At 45.6% G+C, this 24,027-nt stretch overlaps 1 protein-coding gene across 1 annotated transcript; it reads left to right on the forward strand.

Annotated features, from left to right (window-relative positions):
* Positions 1-1,692: 1,692 nt before the first annotated feature.
* On the forward strand, positions 1,693-22,911 carry LOC128403950 (solute carrier family 22 member 6-A-like). Its single transcript, XM_053369148.1, has 10 exons — positions 1,693-2,569; positions 5,658-5,761; positions 7,763-7,917; positions 10,113-10,281; positions 11,473-11,596; positions 12,814-12,929; positions 15,466-15,680; positions 16,722-16,830; positions 18,025-18,228; positions 22,101-22,911. Exons 1-10 carry the CDS (start codon positions 2,168-2,170, stop codon positions 22,186-22,188), a joined length of 1,686 nt encoding a protein of 561 aa, XP_053225123.1. The 5' UTR covers positions 1,693-2,167; the 3' UTR covers positions 22,189-22,911.
* The last annotated feature ends 1,116 nt before the right edge of the window (positions 22,912-24,027 follow it).

Consider the following 24,027-nt stretch of genomic DNA (forward strand, 5'->3'; position numbering starts at 1 on the left):
CTCAAAGGCCATATTCCACTTCCAGGTGCCACATGCCCTTGGGGGGGGGGGGGAAGGGTGCAAGGAGAAGCAACAAATCCCAGTGTACTCAAACGCTTCTCTCTACCTTCCATCCAGCAGTGGGCGGAGTCAAAGTGGGTGGAGCAACAGGGCTGGCTTCTACATGCACGGATCCCTTGTACATTTCTCCATCCTCCAATCAGGTAAGCAAGAGGCAGTGTCGGAGTTCAAGGACACACCCCAGCCTTACAAAAAAGCAAGAAAAAGCAGGGCATTTGAGAGGCCTAGTCTGAGGATGGAGACATGTCCTGGAAAGAACACAGAGGCATATGGAGAAGCCATAGAGCACAGCCTCCAACATTTCTCCCATGGGAAAAGGGACATCCTATTCCGCAATAATAATAATAATGTTATTTTTTTATATCCCGCCCATATGACTGGGTTGCCCCAGCCACTCTGGGCAGCTTCCAACATATGTAAAGCATTACAGTAATACCTCGGGTTGAATACGCTTCAGGTTGAGTCTTTTTGGGTTGCGCTCTGCAGCGACCCAGAAGTAACGGAACACTTTACTTCTGGGTTTCACCACTCGCGCATGCGCAGGCGCTTAAAATGACGTCACACACGTGCAGAAGAGGCGAATTGCGACCCGCGCACGGGCAGAAGCGGGTTGCGTTCGCTTCAGGATGCGAACGGGGCTCCGGAACGGATCCCATTCGCATCCAGAGGTACCACTGTAAATGTTTAAAAACTTCCCTATGCAGGGCTGCCTTCAGGTGTCTTCTAAAGGTTGCATAGTTACTTATCTCAGGGTTCGCGCAACTCCATGCCCTCCAATATTTCTCCGATGAAAATAGGGACGTCCTAAGGAAAAGTGGGACATTCTGGGATCAAATCAGAAACTGGGACAGCATCTGTAAATCTGGGACTGTCCCTGGAAAATAGGGATACTTGGAGGGTCTGATAGAGGGCCATATCAAGAGGCCTGGGGAGGGGCGCTGCACCCTCCCCCTGGCCTGAGGTTCCTCACCCTTCATTTAAATCCATGCATATCTATGAACATATGGGGAAGTTATGCATACCTGGGCCCTCTCTTGCTCTTTCTTTTCTGCTGACTCACTTCTCCTCCAGAAACTTGCATGTACCCCGACCTCTTCTATGCACCGTCATACCACATAAGCAATGGGACGGCACTTACAACTTTGAACTTTTGTGCCACACAACCACCAGATCCACAGCACTGCGGAGCATCAACTGTTCCGCTAAAGAACACCCTGGTTAGGAAAATCTTCAATCTACACTGTTTGGGTGACCAGTGACCAGCAAGCTTTTTGGGGGGCGGGGCAGAGAATGAGGGGGGTGGTCGTGGCACATGATTGACACATTCCCAACCCTAAATGAGAACAGTTACAAATCTCTGCCGGCTGCTGCTGCACTTTCTTCCACATCTCTCTGGCTCTCCACTCGCTTTCTAAAACTTTTAGTTAATCCCTTAAAACAAGAGTAAAACTTTAACGGAGTGAGCTGCTTACTGTTTTACATAAATAATCCACTCAAAGACCTGGTAAAGGGGAGAGCCAGTAAGATTCCCTGGCAAAAGTGAGAAGAGAACATTATTTGACCTGTGGCTGCTTCTGAAGTTTTCCTCCTTCACCAAAGAGTGGATTCCTCTTGCAGGATTGAAGAATAAACACCAAAAGAAGCCTGAGTAGTACATGGTGACTGTGAGAGAGAAGACGCACAGACTTCTAGCAAGTGTGTGGCTCCATTCCCAGACTGGCAGAAGACCCACAGCTTCCCGGAGAGATAATTTGAGCCATTTTTGATCCAAAACGATCCCGCCGTCCTGTTGAAAGCTGTTTGTTAGGTAAATTAAGACACTCCCTTTAGCGAGACGATTTTGTTTGTCTCCTCCACAAGCGAGAGAGCCATCGCCTCCAAAGGTCCTGCGGTCACAACCAGGCTCATATTAAACCAAATCTTTCCAGCTGCGGCGGATTTGCTAAGCTGATCTGCCTTAATTTTCCCACGACAGGGTTTTGAATCTTGCCTTAACGCCGAGAGAATTTGCTTTTTGGGCTCGCAAGGTCTATCTGCCTGTCCATCGCTCCATCGATCTACACAAGCCGCCTGCAACTCCCCAAAGCAAGGAATCTCTCAGAACGCCATGACTTTTGCAGAGTTCCTGGACCAAGTCGGAGGCATGGGCCGCTTCCAGTTTATCCACACCATGCTTCTGTCCATCCCCATTGTGCTGATGGCAGGTCACAACCTTCTCCAGAACTTCACCGCTGCCATCCCAGGACATCGCTGCCAGATCCACATCTCCACCAACAGCAGTGGGTACCCCAACACCACTTGGCCTCTGGAAGCCAGCGACCTGCTCAGAGTTAGTATCCCCATGAACAGCAAAGAGGAGCCGGAAAAGTGTTGGCGTTTTGTCCATCCCCAGTGGCATCTCCTTGACGCCAATTCCACCAAGGCAAACCTGACTGAGGCGGAAACTGAGCTGTGTGCTGATGGATGGGTGTATGATACGACCACATACACTTCCACCATTGTCAGCAAGGTGAGAGGGGAAGAGGGGAAAGGCTAGCTTGGAGGAATGGAAAAGTCTGAAAGGGAGCAGGGACGTAAGGGAGCATATTATATGCCAAATGAATGCATATTGATGGAGGGCAATGTTGCTCAAACTTGGGTTCCTCAGCTGTTGTTGGACTACAACTCCCATCACCCTTAGCTAGCAGAACCAGTGGTCAGGAATGATGGGAGCTGTAGTCCAACAACAGCTACAGACCTAAGTTTGAGAAACACTGATGCAGGGATTTAGTCTGAGCAGTTCTGGAGTGGTTTCCACTGCTGCATCTGAGGGTTTCAGATAACTGCACCAGAAATGGGAATGGGAGCAGAAATCACCACCCTTCGCATGTGCGCTCGAGGTCAGGAAGGGAAATCATGTAAGCAAATTGCTACTGTTGGGTTTATTCGGTCCACAAATGTTACATAAATAATTACATTGTTTTCTGCATTGTTTCTGACATCCCCCTTCCGCTGAAATGCATGGAAGTTCGTTATATAGCCATTTACGCAATTAATTATGTTGGTTTCGGCCGCAGCAGATAGTGAGACAAATAGCACTGGTTTCAGCAGAAGCCGAGCTGCAGCAGGACAGAAACACTGCTGATTGCGAGGAATATGGAATGGGACGGAAATGTCTGCCTCCTTACATCCTTAGTTGGAGTTTGGAAAGCAATAATAACAGCATAGCAATGTAGGTGTCTTATGCACAGTTGGACCACACTGATTGGCTGTGGCTCTCCAGGGTTTCAGGCAAGGAACTTCCCAAGCTTTCCCCAGAGACGTTATTTGAACCCAGGACCTTTTGCATGCAAAGCAGATGCTTTACCACTGAGCTACAGCGCTTCTCCCCCCCTTTTTTTAAAGAAAAGGGTAAGGTCTTCATGGTTCTTCAGAATGGCCAATGGTCAGGAATGATGGGTGTTGTAGTCTAGAGGAATAGTCTGAAGGCCACCTCTGTGTCAATTGCTGAGCTCCTTTGGAGAGGCCTTCTAGGTTTGAGACTGTCCATAAAGTACATCACATTATTTTTAAATGCCTTTTGAAAGCCTCGCTGTTTCCTCACTTGTCGCTGTGTAGCTTTGCTTTAACCATTGTTCAACTCCCCCTAAGGTGATAACTTTGCTATTCCCCTCCTCTCCTCTTGATGTAAACTTTTCGGGTGGTCCCTTCCCGTCTTGTTTAAGGGCTAAACAGGAGCCAGTGTGGGATTGGGGCTGGAGGAGTGGTCTTTTCCAGCTATGTTGGCGATTGAATTTGGGGCAGTCTGCACATGCTCCGACCCTTCTCTCAGTCAGCGCCAATGTTCACTGGGTGGCCTTGGGCCAGTCGCTGTTTGTCAGCCCGACCTACCTCACAAGGTTGTTGCAAGGTTAAAATGGGGTGCCTTGAGCTCCTTGGAGGAATGATGGGATGTAAATGTAATTAAGAAAGAAGTTGTTCTCATTTTACAAATAGGAAACTGAGGCGGGGAAGAAAGATGGGGTGAGGTGGGAATAGATAGGTAGATAGATTTGTGCATCAGAAATGAGAATGGTAGGATTTAAATCTGGAGCCAAGCCCAATATAATCTGTCCAGAGAGCCAAATGTTATTTTATTTATTACTCCATTTATATCCCATCTTCCAAGGAGCTCAAGGTGGTGGTCCTGGTTCCCCCCCTCCCCATTTTTATCTGCACATCAGCCCTGTGAGGAAGGCTGGGCTGAAAGACATGCGCCTGGCCCAAAGCCATTCATGTCTGAGCGAGGTCTCCCAAGCCCCAGCCCATATCTCTCACTACTGCACCACTACGGAGCAGGTGATAGCCGAGAGCCTCCACTGCTGGATCTGATGAAATCCAGTCCATCAACCTGTGTTCTTGATCGTTTGGAAAGCCCTCAAGCAGGGCAGGCAGTACTCAGTGGTACATTGCTCCTCTACATGGAGGCTCTGTTCTATCTTGAATAATCATAATAAGTAATTGGCCATCTCCATGCATTTCTGTAAGTGGATGAGAAATCTCTGTGTGTGTGTGCCTTACAGGGTTTTGTGGGCTTCAGCTTCCTTCAGCCCAGAGCGTAGAAGAACAATTGTTTCAGAGCCCTCCAGGTGTGGTGGTGGGGGCACCTGTATCCCTCCAATTGGACTACAAATCCCATAAGCCCCAGCCGGCATGGCCAATGATCAGGGACGATGGGAGCTTAGCAACATCTGGAGGGCCACTGATACCCCACTTCTGCCCCGCAAGGAAGAGGGAGAAGGTGGGAGAGAGAGGGAAAGTGAGCCTTTGGGACTTTCCAGCAAACAAGGGGTTCAGCCACAGGATCCGCATGGGGTGTTTGCGTCCGGTGGATAAACAGGGTGGTAATTGACAGCCCTGCTGGGAAGAGAATAATTCAAAACCAGCAGGCACTGCTGCTGGCAGTGATCTTGAGCCAAGGGAGCAGCTGGTTTTTCAGGAGACAGCAAAAAATTTTGTCCTACATTCTAGTCCTTCAGCTCCCCCTTCATCCTTGTCGTGTTATAACAAGCCACAGGGGTGGGAAGGTGGGTGCTGGAGGCGATTCTGTGCTCTGCCAGGCCTTCTTATAAAAACAGATAGATGTGCAGGCAATCCAGCCAGACTCAGCATTCATTCAGCCTTGTATCTGGGTAGCTTTGCACACCAAAGTTTGTTCTGTACAGAAATCAAAAGCACACAAGCAAAGAACCTGCACAAGCAATGCTGACACCAAACCCTACATATAGTAAGTAAAATAGAAACATCGCCACCCGACCCCACCCCCACCCATCTTCCCCCCTCCACCTCTTTCTCCCTTTTCTTCCTAATGTCTCAACAAACGAAACTGATTTGTAAAAATGTTACATGGGGGAAAAAATACGAGAGACATTGCAAACACTTTCGTAAATCGAGAAAATCTTTAATAAAAAAAGAGAAAAAGAAGAAGAAGCAAAGGGTCCCATTGCCTGTCGAGGGTGCAACTGCAACAATCCTGGGTGCAATTGCAAGCTTAGCCCCTCCCAAACTCACGGCTCTGTGGCCCAGGATGCTCCCCTCAAGCTTCTGTCCCCTGACCCAATCTCCTTCTCCTACAACAGTGGGATCTGGTCTGTGAGCGACGGAAGCTTCGGGATATGGCCCAATCGATCTACATGGCTGGCGTGCTGGTTGGAGCAGTGGTCCTTGGGGGGTTATCCGATAGGTAAGCCAAATTCGCTTTTTGTGATAAAACAGACACCTTAAACAAGACTTGAAGGTAAAGAAATCTTGGCAACAGTTGGAGATAAGTAAATCTTGGCAACGGTTGAACTACCCTTGAGCCCAAGAGAGGGTTTAGTCCTTTTTCTTTCAAAACGTATGTTCACTTCTAATTGGTTTACAAAAAGCATGCTCCTATCTACTAGCTGCACCAGGGCAACCGATAGTTCTGAACAGAGTTTATCAATTCACTACCCTTCTGTCTCATACAAAATGTTGCTTTTCTGCTATCTGCCACATGAAGACTTGTCTGGGTCAGGAGAATTTATTGTCCTCTTGACTTGGAAGTTTCTGCTTTGGAAGGTCGACAACTTCCTGCCAGGTAATGAGTGAAAGGGCGCTGCTTTGCATAGCAGAAATGCATCTTCTGCTCACTAACTGGGGGTGCAGGGACACAAGAAAACGGATTTTTCAATTCTTAAAATGAACACTCGTTGCATTAAGTGTGGAAAACAGATATATAAACGTTTCCCAACTAACTAACACACCTGCATCTGGTTTTAGTTTCAAGGTTTTAATTAGCAAGCAGACAGTTAAACGAGGGAAAAGAGACAGAGGATATAAGCATAGGTTTGTGTGTGCTCTGGGTTCTGGCATACTTCCTGGGCCACAACATTCACCTGGGTCCCAGGTCACAACACCCAGGCGTCAGCTTGAAGTCACCACATTCCCACAGTCTCAGTCAAAGAATAACCAACCAACTGCCAACTGCCACCTCATTTCTCCGATACCACTTATTCTTATATTATAATACAATATAAGGCAAATACAATACAATACAAATACTAACAAGTTGGGTGGTACAGCCTGCTTGTGGGTTGGCACTGTTGGGAGAGAAAGCTGGAGACAAGATGGAGTTCCGGGGAATCCAAATAATATCATCCACGTTATTAATTAGCTTTAGGATGTCCCAAGGAATCTTAGTCAATTAATCAACTAAATGTTTGCATATCTTATGAGGAGCAATTTTTATCCCGCTCTTTAACTGGAGCTGCTTAAATGACTAGTAATAAGGCAGTCCCTGCCCTCAAGCAGTTTACAGTTTTAAAAGATGTTCATTTTATTTATTTAGTAAATCTGGTAGTGTATTTTGCCCCAGGCTACCCAAAGTGACTTGCAACCAACCAACCAACCAGCCACACACACACACACACACACGCACCCCATATGGATACATTAAAACCAAGGGGGGAAGGGAAAAAAATACATTAAAAACATCTTGCCCATTTCTAAACGGCCAAAGATAGTTAAATGCCAAAGGCCTGGGAGAAGATATATAATGAAGGTGCCAGGCGTGCCTCCATGGGGAGAGCATTCCATAAATGGGGAGCCACCACAAAAAGGCCTGTTCTCGTGTTGCTACCCTCAGGACCTCTTGGAGAGGAGGCACAAGACGAAGGGCCTCAGGTGATGACCACAGAGTCCAGGTCGGTTTATATGGGGAGAGGCAGTCTTTGAGGTACTATGGTCCTGAGTCATTTATGAATTTATAGGTCAAAACCAGCACTTTGAATTGGGCCCAGAAATTAATGGGTAGCCAGTGCGATTGGATCAGGGTTTGTGTAATATGCTCAAACCGTTTTGCCACGGTGAGATGGCATAAAATGTAAAGCAGCCATCTTCTCCCCCATACAATGTCAACAGTTTTGAACCAGCACAGCAAGTACCACTTGAAACAGTCTAAAAACCGGCACGATCAGAGGAATCTGTTGGGCAACCTCAATAAAAACTCACCCCCATGAATAGGAGGCAGAGATGGGGGTTCAATTCAATTCAGTTGTCCTGGAGGGAGAATGGAGAGGGGTGTCTGCAAGTGTGTGTAGAAATCAGCCTACTCTACAAAGGTAGCATTCTTTGCTCCACCCACTTCCACCTGTGGCCACACCCACCCCAACACCACCAATGCCTTGGTATTCCAGCTGTTTTTGCTTCTCTGTGCCTGCAGGTACGGCCGCAAGCCTCTCCTCATTTGGTCGTTTATGCAAATGGCAGTGATGGGGACCTGTGCGGCCTTTTCGCCCAACTTTATCTCCTACTGCATCTTCCGGTTCCTGAGTGGCATGGCGCTCTCTGGATTTGGCCTTAGCATTGCCTGTTTGGGTAAGAGCGGAGCTAGTGGTGCTGGCTGGGAACTTTTGTGCAATGTAGGGATTTATATGAACATTCTGTATTCGATGCATTAATGGAGGATATGTCTGTCAATAATTAGTAGCAAAGCAGCCTAGACCAAGGCCAGCCAGTTGTGTGGACACTTCTCAAAGTACAGTGATACCTCAGGTTACATACGCTTCAGGTTACAGACTCCGCTAACCCAGAAATAGTGCTTCAGTTTAAGAACTTTGCTTCAGGATGAGAACAGAAATCGTGCTCTGGCGGCGCGGTGGCAGCAGGAGGCCCCATTAACTAAGTGGTGCTTCAGGTTAAGAACAGTTTCAGGTTAATTACGGACCTCCGGAACAAATTAAGTACTTAACCTGAGGTACCACAGTAAACAGAGGAGTTTGGCCACAGGACACTCTTCATTTGGCCTAAATCAGGCTTCCTCAAACTCAGCCCTCCAGATGTTTATGGCCTACAACTCCCATGATCCCTAGCTAGCAGGACCAGTGGTTAGGGTTGATGGGAATTGTAGTCTCAAAATATCTGGAGGGCCGAGTTTGAGGAAGCCTGGCCTAGATGGTATTTTGTTGGCTACCTTGGACTAGGGAGTTGGTGGAACTGAGGCAGATAGCGGTGACAATAGCTGAAGCTCTAGCCCTAATACACAAAATGAAAACTGACAAATTGCTAGGTTTGGATGGCATCCACCCAACAGTTCTCAAAGAACTCAAATGTGAGATTGCTGATATTTTAAACAGAAATATGTAACTGGTGCCTCAGATCCACCAGAGGATTTGAGAAGTAGCTAAGGCAACATCAATTTTTATAAAGGGATTCAGGAGGGAACCTGGAAATGACGGGCCAGTTCATTTAATGTTGGTCCTAGGATAACTGGTGGAAATTTTGGTTAAAGATAAAATAGCCAAACATACAGAGGAACAAGCCTTGCTGAAGCAGAGTCAGCATGGCTTCTGCAAGGACAAGTCCTGTCTCACTGGCACTCTTTGAGTGTGTCAACAAGCATATAGATAGATGTGATCCAGTTGACACAGTGTTCTTAGACTTTCAAAAAGCTTTTGACAAGGTACCGCACCAAAAACTCCTGAGAAAGCATAGCAGCATGGAATAAAAGGAGAGGCCCTTTTGTGGATCAGGAATAAATGGAAAGTTCTCCAAATGGATGGAGAGATGCAGAAAGTGGGGTCTCCCAAGGCTGATTATTGGAACCTGTGCTTTTTTTGCTTGTCCATAAATGATCTATAGTTAGGGGGGAACAGTGAGGTGGTCTGGCTTGCTGGTGAGACGATATTATTCAGGGTCATTAAAAGAAAGAGAGATTGTGAAGAGTTCCAAAAGAACCTCCCCAAGTTGAGTGAATGGGCAATAAAATGGCAAATGCAATTCAGTGTATACAAGTGTAAAGTGATGCATGTCAAGGTAAAAAAATTATTAATTTCACATACATTCTTATGGGGTCTGAACTGGCAGTGACTGACCAGGACTGGAACCGTAGAGGTCCTAGTGGATAGCTCAATGAAGTTGTTGACCCAGTGTGTGGCCACTGTGATAAAGGCAAATCCCATGCTAGGGATCATTATGGAAGGAACTGAAAACCAACCTGTGACTATCATAATGCAGTTAGCGACTGTGTTTGAAATTAAACATTAGGGAGAACTTCCTGATGGCAAGAGCTGTTCAACACTGGAACAGACTACCTCGGAAGCTCATAGACTCTCCTCTCTTCCTATGTCCTTATGGCAATGTTGTCCTAGATGAGCCAATCTTCTGATGCAGTAGTGGGAAAAGTTCAGTACAAAATGGTAGGCAAGTATTACAGGGGTTGCCAGCCTGGTGACCATGGGCACCAGTGTGCCCACCAGTACCTCCTATCTTGCCCATGAAATATCTCAATGAATATCCTTTTAAAAACCTGCAGTTTGCAGAGACTGTTTTCTCTTCCTGCTGTTTCTCAGTTTGCACTGACTTGGTTTCTTCTCCACGCCTGGCCTCATGGCAGCTATTTTGTCAAAGGCACCCACGACACTTTCTCAGAATTCCAAATCTACCACTTGCCCGAGAAAGGTCGGCAACTCCCGATGCAGGGTCTAAATTTCATACCAGAAGGCCCAGACGGATGATCTGTCGGGTGTGAGTAGCAAGGCAAAAACCTGAAAGTGTTTTCCTTTCCCTTCCAGTTGTGGAGTGGATTCCCACCAAGTACCGCACCATCACCATTGCGGTCACTGGCTTCGTGTACACGCTGGGCCAGATCCTGCTGGCTGGCTTGGCCTACGGCATCCCGGACTGGCAATGGCTGCAGCTGACTTTCTCGGTGCCCTTCTTTGTCTTTCTCCTCTACTCTTGGTATGTTGTGCTGCTCAGGTGGGACCCCTCGTCCTCCTTGGGGTGCTGTGTTGTGATATGAAGAGATGCTGGAATGCTGTTTTTCAAATAAATAAGCTTGATATATATAACAAAACCGGGACGCAGGTGGCGCTGTGGGTGAAATCACAGAGCCTAGGACTTGCCAATCAGAAGGTCGGTGGTTCGAATCCCCATGATGGGGTGAGCTCCCATTGCTCAGTCCCTGCTCGTGCCAACCTAGCAGTTCAAAAGCACGTCAAAGTGCAAGTAGATAAATAGGTACCACTCCGGCGGGAAGGTAAATGACGTTTCCATGCGCTGCTCTGGTTCACCAGAAGCGGCTTAGCCATGCTTGCCACATGACCCGGAAGCTGTACGCCGGCTCCCTCGGCCAGTAAAGCGAGATGAGCGCCGCAACCCCAGAGTCGGTCACGACTGGACCTAATGGTCAGGGGTCCCTTTACCTTTACCTTATATAACAAAACAATTGAAATGTATCCTGCCCTTGGCCTTACGCTCTCACCTGCTCAAGATTACCCCAATGATGACCTCTTGGTCTTTCTATTGACAGCTGCCCATATGGAGATAGCCAGATGTTGAAAAACTGGCACTGGGCTTAATATCGATTTGTGGTACACCAGTGTATGGTCAATAGAACTGGCTGAGCAATCGACGTGTCAAGTCAGAGCAGCAAAGGGCAAGCAGGATCCCTATTCCTTTTATAACATATGGCAAATGTTTACCGAATGCATAAATTGTTCGGACTGTGGCAGGAATACACCCTACGCTCATGGAGAAAATGTGGCGTGATCTTTTAGAGTGATCAAACGAAATTTTATTACACAGCATGACAAAAGTCTGTAATTTTATCAGGACAAGTCATTTGTTGTTTACTTTTGTAACAATTGTTTCCGCAAAAGGTGTTTTCTGTACCATGAAAAATGAATAAAAACATTTTTAAAAAAGACAAAAAATGACCACAGACAGAGAACTGGATTAGAATGAGAAAACAGGATCAATTCAAATGTTTGCAAGCAAATTCAAGTTAGGATTCTTTTCTTCATTTTCTTTAATCGAATTCTCCCTCGAGAAAACAACAACAAAAGGATTCAGTTCCGTTTTACCACCTGAAGGTTTGTGGATGGATTTTACTGTTGGCCGAGATGACGAGTCTTGGCTTCTTTGGCACAGGTGGTTTGCAGAGTCAGCTCGCTGGCTGCTTCTTTCGGGGAAGGCAAGCACAGCTGTCAAGGTCCTCCAGAGGGTTGCCCGGGTCAATGGCAAGGAGGAAGCTGGAGCCAGCATCACCACAGAGGTATGAAGCCGGTGGAGGGAGGTGGCTCTCCATATCCGGGTGGCTGTAAATCCAGCTGACTCTTTGTAGAAAACAGAAGTCTTGGGAACTTCTGGAGAGCAAAGCCTGCTAGAATCAGGGTGCCTGCTGGTGAACTTGATATGCAGCATTTACACTGATTTGCTTGCACAAAGCTTACACAGAAGTTAGATTATGGGCTCCTCTAGACATCCTTTTTATTGTGCATTCATGATGATTTGGTCCTGTTGATAGAATCGTGGCAATTATGTGCGGTTCAACTTGTATTTGCTCCTGCAAAACTTTTGGGGCAAGTCATACTGACCTGCAAGTTGCTGCTGAAATCCTGTAACAAATCTTCCAGGTGTGTATGGGGGGGGGAGAGTTGCCCAGCTTTAGTTGTGTTATTCTGCACATGTGTCCCTCCAGACAGCCATAACACAGTAATGTCACGGAAGCTCTTTACCAACACACTCACTTCCCTCACAAATTTGGACTTTATTTGAGATATGAGGAATACAGTGAGGAAATGCAGAATGGAAGGTGTGGGATCACATTTGCTTGACACAATAGCAACCAAGTTCCCTGCAGGCAAATCAGTGTAAATTCTCAATAGTCGAACTTTGTGGGTGGGGAGAATTAGGATAAATGCTCAATAAACAGACTATCTGGAAATTCCCGCTTTCACTGAAGGGAAGCTGCCTGTGTAAAACAGGCCCTAGAACTTCCTGTCTCCTAATGTTAACCCAAATTTCCCTGGGGTAAATCACACGATCCATTCTCACCAAAATCTAGTTTTGTGCTGTGTATTGATTGTGCTTTTTAGGAGGAAGAGCAGCAGCTGATGCTGTCAGCCTTCCCCAGCCTTGTGCCCTCCTCATGTTGTTGGACTACAACTCCCATCATCCCTGACTGGCAGAGGCTCATTGGAGTTGTAGTCCAATGATGTCTCAAGGTCTCAGGCTCGGAAAGGGTGTTTAAGGACATGGGCGTAGCTGGGGGACAGAGGGGCAGCTGCTCTCCTCCCTAAATAAAGCAAATAAATAAAAATACTTAACTAACTGACCAATTACATCACCAGTTATGTCTGTTCTGCTTTCCCAACATAATGCCTACCCCCCCTCTAAAATAAATCCTGGCTACGCCCATGCTTAGGGACATCACTGGAGCTCAGCCACCTGTTTTTACACAGCCACCTCCTGCCTCTCCTCTCCCCACAGGTTCTGCTTTCCAACATGGAGAAAGAACTGTCCACAGCCAAGGCCTCTTACACCATCTCTGACCTGGTGCGCACACCAGCCATCCGGCGCATTTTCTGCTGCCTCTCCATAGTGTGGTGAGAGAACTTGTTTCATCTGAGCAGACTCAGGAAGGAGAGAGTTCCATTCCAACTTTGGGAACTGGAGGAAACGGAGGTTTAGGCACTGCCTGACAATGTGGCCCATTATCAAAGCAAAGACAGCAATACTTATTGCTGTAAAATAGGGATGGGGGACATCAAGCCCTGGGGTCAGATGTGACCCTACAAATCTTTCTATCTGGCCCTTAAGAGTCTCCCTCCTGAACCACACCTCTTACCAGCCTGGTTTTGCACCCTCTTAGAGTGTTTTGGCCTGGCTTGGAAACATGTCCTTGCTTCTTGCTTGCCTGGATGGAGGATGCAGCAGGATGATTGAGCATGTGCAATGAAATATACTCAGAGTCCTGCAGTGATTTCATGCTCTTTATTGCAGCTTGTAAAACAGTGATGAATCCCACCCCCCAAACCTCAGGCTTTTATATACATTCTTTACACAACGAGTCCCATCTGATTGGCTGATTCTGCTTCTCTCCTGGAGCCTGATTGGACCGCTACTCAGGGCCAATCAGTTGTTGCATTCTATGATCCTACCAGCCTAATAGGCTGATTAGCTTCCTCCTGGGGTTTGATTGGGCTGCTGCTGCAAGCCAATCAGTTGTTGCATTCTAGGATCCTACTTGCCTATTCTAGGATCCATGCTTAGTACATAACATGCAGAAACTAGTCTACTAAACAAAGGCAACATTTTCCTTCATTTCTCTGCCCACCCTTGCCTATGACCCTGTGCATCACTGGTACATGGACCCCAGAAAGTTGTGTGGAAAGCTGCTATTATTATTATTATTATTATTATTATTATTATTATTATTATTATTAAAATTTGTATACTGGCCTTTATATACTTCCCTATGTATACCACAGGTCTTAGGGCTGGACATCATAACAGAAAACTATATTGTTTGGTTCAACTCTTGTTCATAGAAGAAGAAGAGTTTGGATTTGATATCCCGCCTTTCACTCCCTTTAAGGAGTCTCAAAGCGGCTAACATTCTCCTTTCCCTTCCTCCCCCACAACAAACACTCTGTGGGGTGAGTGGGGCTGAGAGAAGTGTGACTGGCCCAAGGTCACCCAGCAGCTGCATGTGGAGGAGCGGAGACACGAACCCGGTTCCCCAGATTACTAGACTACCGCTCTTAACCACTACACCATACTGGCTCTCTCTGAACTATTACATCTCCAGCAAAATCCACTTGCTGTACCTTAGATCTGAGCTGTGTAATAGCTCTGACTGAGCAATCTTTATGTGCGTTAAAATTGCTCAGGACGAGCCTTATAAAGATTTCTCCTTTGAACTAGCAGCTCAGGTCTTGAAAGGCCAGCTGAAGGTCTAAGATTTGCAAAACAAGGAGCTGCTTTGGAATATAGTCACTGAAGCTAGTTGGTTCACTGGTTCACTGAAGCTACCGGAAGTCCCCACTGGTTGGGGAAAGGAGCACAGACCCCTTTCTCCTCCGTGGAAGGAAAACGTGAAGGTTCATGGAAATGTCAAAGGTTACAGAATTTGTTTGATTATTTAAGAGACAGAAAACCAAGATTTTCTGGAATAAATGCTCCCCTTTCATTTAATTTATTAGTATTAGTATTATTAATTTATTACTTAAAGCCCACCCACCCAACTGGGTTGCCCTGGCCACTTTGGGTGGCTTCCAGCAGAATATAAAAACACCATGAGACATAAAACGTTAAAAACTTCCCGATACAGGGCTGCTTTCAGATGTCTTCGGAAAGTTGTGTAATTATTTGTTTGACATCTAATGGCAGGGTGTTCCACAGGGCAGGCGCCATAAATGGGAAGCTACAGTGTAGAGATTGATTTGTTAAAGACTCGTTAAAATAGTTAATGTTTTCTGTTAGGAAGACTTTTCCAAAAGCATCCCATAAAGTATCAATTCATTTATTTATTTATTCAGCCAAGGAGGTCCCAAGAGTAGCTTACGTACGCTCTGTAAAAATAAGGCCTTTGCTGCCTGTAGGCTTACTGTTATGTATTGAAGTTCTCACCCTGGGCCAGCAGGGGGATACTGTAGATAGTTATGCAAATAAGGGATTGAAAGTGACGTTCAGTGATTGGATAGTTTTAGAAAATTGTTACAGTTACATTGTACTGGAGCTCTATATATAAGCAGGCTGACTGAACCCTTCAGTTCAGTTCTGTTCTGGCCTGTGAATAAACAAGAGCTGTTTGAAGAATCGCTGTGTCGTCTGATATGTTCACCCACAACTTAACACTTATAGTCTAAGAAACATGACAAAAGCAAAAAAGTGATGAGGAGGGAAAGGGAAGGCAAGCAAGTTCGGGCTCCAGTTCCTAAAGTTGCATAACGTAATGACCCACTGGAATGAAACAGTCCAGGGAGAGGAACTCAATGGAGTTGGTCACTCAAGAATTGATGAAGTAGCCCTGCTTCGCTGCAGCCTGAGGAAATGGCTGCTGTCAGGTGACAGTTGAGAGCAGGAGGAGCCTCTTCTCACACCTTCTTGAGTCTTGCCTTGTCTCTATCTTCACGTCAGGTTCTCAGTCAGCTTCTCCTACTACGGGCTGGCCATGGACCTCCAGAATTTTGGTGTCAGCATCTACCTCATCCAGGTCATCTTTGGGGCCGTTGACTTCCCAGCCAAGGTGATTGTGACCATTACCATGAGCTACATTGGGAGGAGGATCAGCCTCGCATCCTTCCTCATCCTGGCCGGCATCATCATCATCATCAACATCTTTGTGCCCACAGGTGAGTGTTGGCTCACTTTCCGCCAGGCCTCACCTTTCACCTTCAGATACACTGCAAGGTGTCCAGCTGGAGACATTTTGGCACAGGCTGAAAGCCCAAAGAGTACCATCTCCCACAGATATGCTGCGCCTCTGATCTCCTTCATTTCCGAGATCTCCACAAAGCTAAATGTTGTTGTCACTCTCACAAAGCACGGGGTCCCTTCCAACTCTACAATTCTGTGATTCCGATTTATTATCAGCACTGCAGCCATTGAGTGGCGGTGCCTCTGCATCAATATTACAGTCACAGCAAGTTTATAGACCCAAAGCACAATCTTTTCTTTTCTTTTTTTTAAATAATTTTTATTAATTTTCCAAACAAGTTTTATACAGTCAACAAATTATTTTACACTCATGCTTCAATTTTTGACTTCCCTCAGTTTCTCTGTCAATCTTTCGAAAAATTTCTATTTATTGACACATTTCTAAACATGATATTGCCTTTCCCCACTCCTTTTCCTCTTACTCTCTTTTTTGCAGTATTTCTTACTATTTCACAGAGTCTCTTCAAAACCAACAAGCGTTGTCTGTGTAACCGAAGCACAATCTTTTCGAACAGGTATAAGGAACCTCAGACCAAGGGGCTGAATGCGGCCCTCAAGACCTCCCTATCTGGCCCTCTGGAACTCTTTCTGGGCTACAGTTCCTCCCCAGCCACATCTTCCTTGAGTGTTTTGGCTGGAAATGTGTCCTTGAGCTCTGATAATGCTTCTTACTTGCATGGGTGGAGGACACGGGTGGGTGGGCCAATTCATTAGGAGAAATCAGCACTAAAATGTAGGAGAATTTCTGTGAGGATAAACATTAAAATCGCAAATTGCTGCAGAAATGTGGAGAGCCGAGTTTAAGACTGGAAAAAAAATGAGAAACCAATGTGTTAGTCTGTTAATTATTCTTGACAAATCTGCACATCAACCCTATAGAAAGCGGGGAGGGGGAGGGAGTTCCTCAGCTGCGCACTTTGTTCATGCCACACACTCTCTGACCCTTTCCCCCAAAGATTTGCAGACAATCCGGACAACGCTGGCCGTCATTGGCAAGGGGTGCTTGGCAGCGGCCTTCAACTGCACCTTCCTTTTCACGACGGAACTCTACCCCACACCTGTCAGGTGAGGAGCTGCTTTTCAACACCATTTCCCCCTTGTTTACCCGCTTCTGGGGCTCCTGTGGAAATGGAGGTGGCTTTAAAGCAGGGGTCTCCAACCTGGGACCTGTGGGCACTAAGGTGAGCCCCTCGCTACCTCCTAGGGTGCCCTTGAACGATCTCAATAAATACCTGTCATTGAAATTATACTCAATATTGATCCAAGGGAAAGGATTTGCTGAATCAATAAATTAGAAATTGGAATACAGAAAGGGGAGGTATGAGGAAGTCGGGGAAGTAAGTTACAAGAAAATAAGGGATAGAAAGTATACCTGTTTTTTTTATTATTATTCTTGTCTGTTTCTATTTTTGTATTTTTGTACTTTTGTTTTGTTATGTCTCTATATAATTTTTGAAATTTTAATAAAAAGTTTTTTTTAAAAAAAAAATATTGATCCAGAGCAGACTGCAATGTATAGTTAACAGAGTAAAAACTTAAACATATTGCAGGATTAAAAAAAAATAGACCAGAGGCATTTCATCCAGCAGAGCTTTACTGCTACTGAAGGCAAACGAGCATAATGGTCACAAATCCAATACATTCAGGATTGGCCCTGTCCATAAGAAATCCAGTTGCAGCAGACTTAACTTAAATTTACAATAACTTATAATAAGAAAGAGAGAGAGAGAGAGAGAGAGAGAGAGAGAGAGAGAGAGAGAGAGAATGAAACCCAGGATCCTCCTATTATAGTCAGCATGACCTTGACTGAAGAGATAACAAAACCAGTTTAAGCCGGCTGTACTCAGCTTCTCAGAAGGAATAACCCAAACATCAGGATCCTCCTGCTTTTTTCTTTCACACAGAGAAGCTTCCAGAACCCTCTTGAATTAAGTAGAATAGGAAAGATCTCTACACATCAGCTCAATGCTTTCTGCACTAAGAAATGCAAACTGACAAAAAGCCTGAATGCACAAGAGGCTGGGTTTGCTCTTCCTAGAAGGAACATGCCCCCTCAGCAGAGCTGGCCTGTCCATGGGGCATGGATAGGTGGTAGCCACAGGATGGCAGACTCTAGATGGCTTAGAGGTGTGCCACAGCTGCTGTACAGCCATTGGCGGCTATCGCACGGCAGGTGCCCTTTTCTTGAGGTTTGCCAGAGATCCCTTGACCCAGCCGTATCTCTTGCCTGCTCTTCCTACCCTGCCCCCCCCATCCTAGGCAGACGGGGCTCGGTTTTGGCAGCACCATGGCCCGGGTGGGAGGCATCATCGCCCCATTGGCCAAGATGATGGAGGACTACTCTGCCGCCCTGCCGCCAATCATGTACGGAGCAGCTCCCATCCTTTCTGGCATCATCGCTTGCTTTCTGCCCGAAACCCTTAATGTCCCCCTTCCAGATACCATTGAAGAAGTAGAGAACAGGTAAGTGACTCTGTTATTTGTGGCAAATACACTTTTATTTATTTCATTGTACTAATATTCATACAGATATTATTTGTTGCAAAGTATTTAATTACATTTATATACTGCCCTTTGTCTGAATGTTGTGGGTGGTTTACAACATAAAAATACAAAATATATACAAAAAACCCCCAAGAGCCATAACCTCCCCTCCCACACACTTTTAAAAGGCTGTGTATTCTTTAATCAGCCAAATGCCTGGTTATAAAGAAACATTTTGGCCTGGTGCCTAAAGATATGCAATATCTTCCCTGGGGAGAGTATTCCATAAATGGGGAGCCACCACAGAAAATGCCCGTTTGCGTGTTGCCACCCTCCCAATTTCTTGTGAAGGGGGCACATGAAGAAAGGCCTCGGATAGTGATTGCAGGGTCCAGGTTGGTTAATAGGAGAAACATGGTCCTTGAAGTGTTTAAGGCTTTAAAGGTCAAAACTAGCACTCTGAATTGAGTCTGGAAACCAATTGGCAGCCAGTGCAGTTGGGCCAGGATCAGTGTAATATGTTCAAACTGTCTTGCCCCGGTGAGCAACCTAGCCACTGAATTCTGCCCCAGCTGAATTTTCTACATGATCTTCAGAGGCAGCTCCACGTATAACATATTGTAATACTGTAACCTAGAGGTTATCAGAGAGTAAAGGTAAAGGGACCCGTGACCATTACGTCCAGTCGTGGCCGACTCTGGGGTTGCGGCGCTCATCTCGCTTTATTGGTAGAGGGAGCCGGCGTACAGCTTCCGGGTCATGTGGCCAGCATGACGAAGCAGCTTCTGGCAAACCAGAGCAGCGCACGGAAATGCCGTTTGCCTTCCCGTCGGAGTGGTACCTATTTATCTACTTGCACTTTGATGTGCTTTCGAACTGCTAGGTTGGCAGGAGCAGGGACCAAGCAACGGGAGCTCACCCTGTAGCGGGGATTCGAACCAGTGACTTTCTGATCAGCAAGCCCTTGGCTCTGTGGCTTAACCCACAGTGCCACCCGCGTCCCATATCATAGCATAGACAACAGAAATTAATCTGTCCCTGTCCAGATATGGGCACAGCTGGACCACCAGCCCAAGATGGTGGAATGCCTCCACGCCACTTGAGCCTCAAGCAACAGCAATGGATTCAGGAGAACCCCCAAGCTGCTCACCTGCTCCTTTGGAGGGGGTGTAGCCCCATCAAGAGCAGGCAGCATCCCATCCATCCAGTCTAGAGAACTGCCCGCTAATAGTCCCTCAGTCTTATCTGGATTGAGCTTCAGTTTGTTGGCTCTCATCCATTATAAGGCAATACATCAGTCCAGCACATCCACTGCCTCACCTGCAGATGTAAAAGAGAAGTAGAGCTGTGTGCCATTAAACATACCAGTTGCCTCAGTTGGTTAGAGCATGGTGCTGATAATGCCAAGGTTGTGGGTTTGATCCCCGTATGAACCACTTACACATTCCTGCATTGCAGAGGGTTGGATTAAATCACCCTCAGGATCCCTTCAGCTCTAGGATTGCTGATAACATATTCCAAAACTCTGGATGACCCCACTCAGTGGTTTCGAAGTAATCCATAAACCTCAAACAGCTCAACAGAACAGGACAAGAGCATTTTATATCATATACGCCTCAATACAACGAAGTGTTCTACCTCATGCATCCTGATGGATCACATTGTTTCATGTTCTTTTATAACTTTACCATAATGGTTCCACAAGTCATCTGAATGTGTCAAAGCACTGTCAGTCCATAGCCTGTATCAGGCAACTATCTCTTCCTGTTATAATAAGAAATAACATTTACCCATCTATCTACTTCTCAAACAGCGCGTTAACTTAGCATTTTTGTGGCCAATTCCCACTGTTCATCATTCCAGTCTTGGACAGACTATATAGTAGATTACCTCCACTTTTCCACATAAGGAACCCTTAGCTGCTGCTAACAGCTTGTATACTTTTGAATAGGATAATTCAGAACAAATTATTTGTGTATCCCATCCTTGGAATTTTCACAATGAAGGGCGCCAGATTAAATGCATGTTAATCAAATGCCCATCAGTCCTGCTGCATTCCTTGCAAAATTGATTTTTGCTGAGCCTGTGGAACAGAGGGAAGAAAAAGCACGACATTTTGTGGTTTAGGGGGAAGTGTTGAATCATCAACTTTTGATTTCAAAACACTGGCCCTTCTGGGAGGAGAGAAGGTGGAGCTGAACTCCAGAGCTCAGTTTTCATGCTTGGGCTTGAAATCATAGGAGCAGAGGGTTTGAAGTTAGGGAGAACTCAGATTTGGTTCATATTTAAAGGTGAACTTACCTAATTTACACATTCCAGAAGACCATAAGAATTGAAGCACAGCCGTCCTGTAGAATTCACACTTTTTTGGCTCTTGCTATGCAGGTCTCCAGCCAAGCAATGTGAGCAAAAATGCAAATAGCATCATAGAATTTTAGAATTGGAAGGGATCCCAAGGGTCATCTAGTCCAACCCCCATGTTAGGGTAAAGTGTGCATAAGAATGCATATATCAGTGCAAAATGCACTAATGCATTAAAAAATTGCTTTGCAGAAAGGTGTATAATTGCATACAAAAGTGAGAATATTAGGAGAAATTTGCACTGAGATGCTGATGAATTGTCACGAGGGCAACAAAAACCACCCACCCACTGGTGTGGAAATGTGGAGGGCTGAAAGTAAGATTAGAAAAATGATAAATGGAGAGAAAGTGAAATTCTCATCCCACACTTTCTGCTTTATGGCCCTGTCATTTCCCTTCTTGCAAAAAGTCGATCTAAGGGGCAGCAGGGCTTCCTTCAGAAGAGCTCCAAATCGACTATAATTGTACAACCTGAATTTGCAGATTATGTGACTGAATTTCACACTATTATGGAAAAATCTAGGTGCGAGGCTGCTTAGTCACCCAGCTCGTCGGGCAGAGCCCGCGGGTCCCTGCAGAATAAAGGAAGGAGTCCAGCCACCAACCGGAGCAAACAGCTGTAGAGCAAAGTTTATTGCGCAACAGGTTCAAAGAGGAATTTTGAACCCCGAGGATGGGGTGACAATGTCTTTTAAATGTTTCCCACCATATCCCAGAATACAGTTTGTACAGCATCATTGATACATCATTGATACATCACTGACATGTCACAAAAGGGGAGGGGTAGACAGGGGTTACACTAGTTTAACCTTGGCAAACTTGTCCAGACAAGTCCTTGGTACAAGGTTAGCATAGGCAAAACATGTCCAGGCACCTCTCAAGTACCCATCATTAAAGGACAATATAGCTCTCTTTGTACATCCATAACCTGGGGCAAGTCCGGTGATAGGCTTTTGGAAACTATCTGCTCAGCAACTGTTACCCCTGGGCACTTCCCTGGGTGGGGTATATGTATCGTGTCCTCACGCTTGAGGGATTATGGCAGGCAAAGGAGTCGTTTTTCCAAAGGCGAAATAGTGCCGAAATGGAGGAAACTGTCAAAGGAGTTGATTTTATATGATTGTTAAAGCTTCCCTGAGCTGTCAAGTCGAAAGCATACATTTATGCATAATATTTGTAACATTTAAGAACTTTAAAGATGTCCCACCCCTGGTAATTTCCGTAACAACACCGATAACAGTGACTGCCTGGAAGCAAATCAAGTGACTGCTCAAGCAAATCAAGATTAATTCTGAATGAACAGAGGTCTGGAGGACCCAGAGGCCACCAATATCTGGGGGTTCTCCAGACCTGTCTTATAGCAATGTTTACGTATACTGTATCTGAACATAGAGGGGAACCTTCCAAATTTATTTCTGTGCTCTAAACATGATTGGGTGTCCCAGATACTGAGCCCCATTGCTGATCTTTCTTTCTTTCCCCCCTGAAAGGTCCAGAAAGAAGACAGTGGAAGAAATAGCCCAGGAGAAGATTTTGCTCCAGAGCCCAGACAAGGCCCTGTTCAAAGAGGCTTGCTGATCCACAAAGGCCTCCAACCTTCCATTTTCCCCTGATGCTTGATTCTGGGAAAAGAAGTCTTCACGATACTTTGCTGACTGCTTGTTCTGAGCTAATCCTGGGGAATGCTTTATGAATGGAGAAACCGTGAAGGTGTGGGAAGATTCTGGGCATTTTTTAAGGCACTTTTAAAGAGAGAGCGAGAGAGCGCTAGCGTCTTATAATTTGATCTTTACTTTTTCCTTTTATACCCCAGGGGGGTAAAGGGAATAGGACTCTCCCATTTTCAGTTGCTGGGAGGACTCAGTGCAATAACAATAAAGATGAGGGTGCCTCTGAACACGTGCAGAGTGCATTTCCTCATTCTAAGGGGCCCACTTATCATTTTAGAAAGCAGTCCCAACCTACACCTATCTCATACCTAGAAACGGAACAAACTACCATTGCTCCTTCTAGGGCCACATTCATACCATAGATTAAAAGCACTACAATGCCATGGCTTTCCCCAAAGAATTCCAGTATTTTTAAGGGTGTTGAAAGTTGTAGGAGATCCCTATTTCCCCTCACAGAGCTACAATTCCCAGAGTTCCCTGTGAAGAGGGGTTGACTGGACTCCAGTAGACTCACCATGACTTAAGAGAGTCCACAGAACTAGCCACTTCTAAGCTTCCATCCAGATTAGTGTTGTTTTTGAGGGTGTTTTCTGCAGCATGTTGCTGATGCAATAAAAGCGCATTAGGGGTATTCTGAGCTATCCACATACCATTCTGTGATGCTTCCCCAATATTACCACATTATTGCTATCTGGAGGAAGGTCTTTTTCTTTTTTCTTTCTTCTTCTTCTTTGGCGATCACTTGTAGCTGAGTAAGATTGTTTTCCATAAACACTGTTTTAACAATGAGTCCATAAATGACTGTGGAGGCCAATTCCGGAACCACACATCCTTCCACAATGGGGACATTGGTTTCCGGGCGGGAGTTGATCACGGTGTGGATTTGCCAAGCATGCCTTCCTCTTAGCACCTTTCTCCCTTGCATCCTGAGTTTGAGTGTCTTCAAAACCCATGACACCTTTGGTAAAGGCTGTTCTCCAGTTAGAGCACTCGCAGGCCAGTGTTTCCCAGTTGTCAGTGTTTATACTACATTTTTTCAGATTTGCCTTGAGACAGTCTTTAAACCTCTTTTGTTGACCACCAGCATTTCCATTTTTAAGTTCGGAATAGAGTAGTTGCTTTGGAAGACGATAATCAGCCATCCACACAACATGACCAGTCCAACGAAGTTGATGTTGAAGAATCATTGCTTCAGCACTGGTAATCTTTGCTTCTTCCAGTACACTGATATTAGTTCGCCTGCCTTCCCAAGTGATGTGTAAAAATTTTCGGAGACACCACTGATGGAATCTTTCGAGGAGTTAGAGAATTCTGTGGTGACCTATGTAACATTTGTAAGCTTCTTTATATCGTATTTTGTGTTTTAGCTTATATTATTTAACTCCAATTAAGATTAAACTCTTAACTATCGTCACCTTCCCTACAGTAATACTCAAGAAACATGCCACAGGTAGTTTCAATGCTTTCTTTTTATTACGTTTTGAAATATGTGACCCATGCAAAACTTTTGCAACCTTGAGAATCTTATCTGTAACTTGGATAAGTGTTTTCTCTAAAAGTATAATCAGAGCTTTCCATACTTTTCATGCTGGTGGCACACTTTTTAGACATGCATTGTTTCCCAACACAGTATTTCAGTTCTACTAGCAAACTGGAGGTTAAACTAACCCCTTTCCATTTCCGGGAGGAACACGGGGAGCCTTCGCGTGACACAACTGCACACTGCAGCCGACACGCTAATGTGTCG

This window comes from Podarcis raffonei, chromosome 16, assembly GCF_027172205.1.
Source record: "Podarcis raffonei isolate rPodRaf1 chromosome 16, rPodRaf1.pri, whole genome shotgun sequence".
Classification (NCBI taxonomy): domain Eukaryota; kingdom Metazoa; phylum Chordata; class Lepidosauria; order Squamata; family Lacertidae; genus Podarcis; species Podarcis raffonei.

Coding starts and splice junctions, on each gene's coding strand:
- LOC128403950 (XM_053369148.1), top strand. CDS start 2,168: ATGACTTTTGCAGAGTTCCTGGACCAAGTCGGAGGCATGGGCCGCTTC. Junction 10,282..11,472: donor GTCTTTCTCCTCTACTCTTG/GTATGTTGTGCT, acceptor TCTTTGGCACAG/GTGGTTTGCAGAGTCAGCTC. Junction 12,930..15,465: donor TGCTGCCTCTCCATAGTGTG/GTGAGAGAACTT, acceptor TCTTCACGTCAG/GTTCTCAGTCAGCTTCTCCT.